Source organism: Protopterus annectens, chromosome 1.part1, assembly GCF_019279795.1.
Source record: "Protopterus annectens isolate FY-2018-M chromosome 1.part1, PAN1.0, whole genome shotgun sequence".
NCBI classification, from domain to species: Eukaryota; Metazoa; Chordata; order Ceratodontiformes; family Protopteridae; genus Protopterus; species Protopterus annectens.
The window spans coordinates 1419029762-1419035761 of record NC_056726.1 but is presented as its reverse complement, the minus strand read 5'-3'; the positions used below and the strand labels follow the sequence as shown (position 1 = coordinate 1419035761).

Sequence of the window (6000 nt, the reverse complement as noted above, 5' to 3'; positions counted from 1 at the left end):
TTCTTACAGGTACTCCTTCTGTGTCCCAAGACATGAGCTCATTATCCTGCTCCAATTCTTCAATGGTCTGCCAAGATAACATCCAAATAAATCAGACTCTGTGACTCAATAAATGCACTCATTTTATTCTAGAATCAGTATTACTCATGCTGAAATGTGAATCAGATATATTCCACCCTGGTAGCATGTTACAGTGGTGTTGCTCCCCTTCTATTCAACTATACATGCTATCTAGGAGAAAAAGTTCAGTGTAATATCTCATGATACCACATAAAATGCACTAAGGCATTTTCTGTAACAATAATCTTTAAATCTGTAACACGCTAAGAGTTTCATGCTCTCACTCACACCCACAATCTGTTTATCTACTGATCTGCAATACCTTTTATGTGAGTTGTTAATTAATTTCTCCACAGATGGATCGCAGTGACAGCAAACTGAGCAGGGGAGCCCAACTTCCTTTTTCTTAAAGATTATATCTGATTCTGAGCAATATCCTCTACAATGTAACTTAAGTCCGCCCTTTTACTAGAATAAATGCAAATGCAATAATATGCCAAACCACCTCACATGACTCCAGCACATTCTGTAGAATCCCCTCTGCAGTGTGACCAGGGTTTGACTTGTGTCTGAAACAAATCCAAAGGAAGCCATAACTCAGTTCTAAGAGCCTGTTTCTTTTTCTTCAGACCACATATTACTTTAAGTTATTTTAAGTGAATGTTCAAGGTATACAGATAAAGTTTTTTGAGTAATGCCCAGGCAGACATAAAAACAGCTGCTCCCTTTCATGGCAACATTATCGTATGTTGGAAATGTTATATAAAAACAGGAAGAAATGTTTAGTTATGGCCATCTGTGGAAGGGCCAGTTGAACAATAAAAGACAAACTATTGCTCTTTGCATACAGTTTGGCTCAGTAGTAGTGAGGGATGATGACAGTCACTTGAATGCAGTTTATCAAAAGTTTAATACGACTTAAACTGTAATGCTTCCCTTCAGAATAGATGTTAGAGGGAAGTGTAAACTGGGAATAAACCCCTTTGTCACCCAGAGGCTTGCCAGTTGTCTTACAGATCTGATGTAGAAAATCAAAAAGGAGAAGCTACCTACACAAAAAGACCAGCATCCAGTGAAGTCCCATAGGGGACCTCTTCTGTTTGCTTTTTCTGAAGTAAAAGCTGGTACCAAAGGGCTACAGCTGACAAAGTTTGCAGATGACTGCAAGCTAAGACCAGTCATTGAATCCCCAAATTACTTAGCCATCCTTTAGAAAGGTTTGTTCCATATAAATGACGTGCCAAAATCATGGACTGAGAATAAATGGTAAAAAATGAATTACTGTGTCCTTTGGGAAGTCATCTACTCAGGGAACTATCACAGTGACAACACACCCCTAAGAGTTTACCCAGTTATTCACCATTTGGAACGTATGTGATCAGTGTGTGTCCATTTCCATAAGGCAATCCTTCTATATTGCACAGCTTAAAAACAAAAGATTTATGTTTAGATCTAGGAATGTCATTGCCCTCATTTACAAGGGTCTCATTAGGCCGATCATTGAGTATAATGCCCCCTTTGGTAAGTATTTGTCCAGACACATGCAATAACTAGACCGCCCACAGGGATTCCCTTTTAAATGGATACAATGCCTAAACAATAGACTGATTAAAAGCCCTGTCACTGTACTTGGTAACCTACAGACTGCTGAGAGATGACCTATGTCTGGCAAACAAGGCATCTTCCAACCCATTATTGATGGACTTACTACATATTAGCAAGTCAAAATGCATCAGAAATACACAGTCTAGGGATTTAAACTTTTTCTGCAACATCAGTGGAATGGTTTGGAGGAACTAGTTTGTCTCACAGAGGATACTGCTGCACTGGAACTGACTCCCCATCCAAATAAATAAAGGTCATACCTGTCCATATTCCAATACAATTTGAATGTATGGATGGGAAAATTAAATTTGCCCCAGGACTGCCCCCATGCTACTAATGGACAGAAGCAGCTCCTAAATGCTTTATATATGGATGGATTCCCTCAAATTACCTATGGCATGATCCCAGCTATTCTCACTAGGGGTAATATATAATTATTGACCATGAGACGGGTAAGGCTATTCTAACACCAAATGGTAGAGGTTAATTTAAGCACAAAAAGGAAATGGACTAGTCTTAAAATGGTCTACAAGGGCAGCTAGCCTAGTACTTATCTATGAACATATAAGGACCTGAAAAGCAGATATGTGAAAGTTATGGCCACCAGACCCATTTGATACTTGACTTCACAACAACATATGTAAAGCTTGCAAATAATACCTGTCAACATTTAAATTAATTTATTGTAAACAAGTAATGAATACTTTTATATATATATATATATATATATATATATATATATATATATATATATATATATATATATATATATATATATATATATATATATATATATATATATATATATACACACACACATACACACACACGCGCAAACATATGCACATAAAAATGGATGAATTTCCACATAATACATAAAGGAAGCTGTGTTAAGTATAAATGTGCCTCAACTTGTGCCCACCAAAAAATTATGATTTTAAAGCATTTTCACCCATTTCTGTTGATAAAGTGAAGGGCTTCCTCAGATCTCATTATGCTACCATGTACTAAGGTGGTAGTTAATACTACTGATTAGACAAATCAAAATATGAACAGTTCAAATTGACATTAAATTAATCCTCAGAAACTAAATATACATAAAAGAGTTATAAATGAAGAAAAAGTAAAAATCAAATGTCTAAGCTAAACTGCATATGAATAAAAATATGTATGTAATTAAACATCTAGTACTAAAGATGAAAATGATAATTAAACCATTAAATTCATAAACAAAAAAAATTGTGCTGCTTTTATTAACAGTTACTATGGTCTAATTTCTTTAACTTGAGAATGCTCTTAATGGAGCATGTCCAACTGAGTCTGGGTTTCCAATAAGCTTTAAGTCAAATCTGCAAATCAAGTTCTTTTGTCTATATTTATGTCCATGAATTGCTATATTTTGGTGCAGTTCACTTGTGATGTAAGGCACGGCTGGAATCCACAGCATGCCGCAATACACTGCAAGCAAGAGGTTTTGCATGTTGGCTGCACATGTTCATATATACCACTTTGCAGCTGCAACAGGCTGCACTATTTGTGATCAAGAACACACAGTGCCAGTATGAATTCCAGACAGGCCACTATCTTGTTTCATGAGACATTCATGACAGTGGCTGCTGATGCTAATGTCATTAGGAGAGTACAACTCAGTTCAGCTTAGAAGGGTAAGACTATGCTTTAGCTGTTGCAAAGCCACTGGGATTTGCCATTAGGATCCTATTAGTTTTCATTTTAGAGGATGGCATAATGCTTAAAGTCTTCGCCTCCCATGCACAAGGTACAGGGTTCAATCCTGATCTGCAGCCAATGCCTGCTTGGAGTTTTCCTGTTCTCCCTGTGTCTCTGTGGGTTCCTATCACTTCTAAAAAAAAACATGCTGAGTGTTTCCATCTCAAACTCACAGATGAATGGAGCTGTCAGCAGCAGCACAGACTCTACATGGTCCCCTACAGGAAGAAAAGTTGTAGAGATCAACCACATTGAGCATCTACTGAAGTGCGCAGTTTCTTCAAAATAGGAGAACATGGATCACAGACTGTGTGCCATGCCAGGACTAGCCACTTGACCCTGTAATATATGTCTGTAGCTGATTTGGTCATGTTGACTAATGTCACCAAATGGGCATGGGTAGTTACTGGTGATGAGTGGATTTAGGACCAGGTGTACTCCGATCTATGCCAGAGACCCATTCTAATTGTAGGAGGAGTGTTATGTGACACTATTGGCCAGTGTGTGCCAGTCATAAAGTCTAGCAGTCTTTGGTCAATTACTGGCTGGCCAGTGTGTAGTTGTCTAGCCTGGTTTACCTGGGATAGCTCTGTTGAGCGAAAGCTGGATATAAAACCAATCAACCTGCCAAACATGAATTGAAAACTGCCACCCTTAATGTAAGTTCACAGACAAGATGCGACTTGAAAGTGGATGACATGATGATACGGTGGAGGATGGACATCCTATGTATCCAAGAAACAAGATGGAAAGGCAGTGTAGTGAAGCCACTTGGAGTTGGGATCCACAGTCTGCTACTCAGGAGGAGGACAGGCTAGAAATGGTGTGGGAATTGTGGTTAGATAGACACTTCAGAAGGCAGTATTAGTGACAGACTTGACAATCAGACTTTATGTCATGATAAGGTGGCATTCATAATCTCAGCTTATGCCCCACAGCAGGGTTGTGATAGTGAGGAAAAGTCTGCATTCAGACAGCACTTAAAGAAGATGAAGCAGGAGAACGTGAATTGGTGCTGATAATGGGGGACTTGAATGCACATATCAGGACAGACAGAAAAGGATATGAGGACTGCCTGGGTCCACATGGATGGGGCAACAGGAATAAAGAAGGAGAGGCCATTCTAGACTTCTCTCTGGCTTGATAGTAGCCAACACATGGTTAAGAAAGACAGACAGCCACAAGATCACATACAAGAGTGGCCAACATACAGTTCTGGTAAACTTCCTCCTAGTAAGGAAAGGGCACTGGCATAGAATCAGTGATTGCATAAACCACTGGTAGCCACAATCAGCTGCAGGCAGTGGTCAGAGAAGGATCTAAAGTCAACAAACCAGGCTGAAGACCTGGAGATTGACTGGAGAGAAAGTACAGTGGTTCAAGGAATTACTTAGGGTACTAGCACCCTATGAAGAAGGGGAAATTGGTGGGGTTGAAGAAGTAGTAGAATGTAAGAATGGAGATGAGCAGTTCAGATACAGAACAGGGCGTAGCACAACTGACCAGATATATGCAGTGAGACAGATAGTAGAAAATAAGCTTGAAATAGGAAAGAGTCCAACTGGACATTCCTAGACTTGGAGAAAGAATATGACAAGGTCCCAAGAAAGCTGATTTGGGCAGTACTGCAGTGGTTCAAAGTCCCAAAAACATTGATAAAATTAGTGCAGGCTATGTACAAGGACCCAGTGATTTAAGTATGACCAGTGTTCAGTCTCACAGAGGGGCTCCCAGTGGGAGTGGGTGTGCACCAGAATTCATCTATGAGCCCACTGCTGTTCATACTAGTGATGGACTACATTAACAAACAGGTGAAGGGGGCATATAATCAAAGCTGCTGTATGCAGATGCTTACACTTATCAAGGATATCAGAACTTGTCAGAGATTTGGGATGTATGGCTAGGCTTAAAAAGACTCTTGTGGTTCTTAGCCTAGTAAACACCTATGAACTTATGTGGCATTATAGGCAGACTCTGAGAAAGAACTTCAGCAAAGGATAGGGGAATGGAATACAAAACTGTAGTAACATGGTACGAAACTAACACTGATAATGGCAGCAAATTGGGTAAATCAGATGAAGATGAGACTTGAGATAGAAGGGAAGATAGTGGATCAGGTTAATAATGTCAAGTTATCTAGGAGGGGTGGTTGATGAGAAGGGAAGTCTAATGGAAGAGGTCAAAGCTAGAATCAGGGGGACTGAAGCCAGCTGGTATAGAGTGTCCCATGTAGTGAATGACAGAAGAATGCCAAACAAGTTGATAATTACAGTGTACAAGACAGTGATGCAACCAGTACTACTGTATGGTACAGAAACCTAGGTAGTAAAGGCAGAGCAGATGAGGAAGCTAAATGTAATGGAAATTAAGTGCCTGAGAAGAGTGGTAGGATGCATACTGTGAGCAGGGTTGCCAGACGTCCCTATTTGGGTGGGACTGTCCTGAGATCAGTAGCCTGATCCCGAGTCCCCCCCTCCCTGTTTTAAACTAATCCAGCCTTTTTTTTTTTTTTTTTTTTTTTTACCTTTACCGTGGCCACCAAACTAAAAAAAACATAGAGTTTATGCTTGTGTTGTTCCGCATGTTACTTCGACGATGTTTGTTTAT

The 6000-nt window shown here is 39.6% G+C and overlaps 1 protein-coding gene across 2 annotated transcripts in view; it reads right to left on the bottom strand.

Annotated features, from left to right (window-relative positions):
• LOC122810777 (ervatamin-C-like) overlaps positions 1-6000 on the bottom strand; it is a 404836-nt gene that overhangs the window by 314206 nt on the left and 84630 nt on the right. For both annotated transcript variants that reach the window (XM_044082340.1, XM_044082347.1), the window contains exon 4: positions 1-67. This exon is cut by the window's left edge and continues 113 nt beyond it. In XM_044082340.1, the coding sequence (XP_043938275.1) occupies positions 1-67 (67 nt within the window). The remainder of the gene's footprint in view (positions 68-6000) is intronic.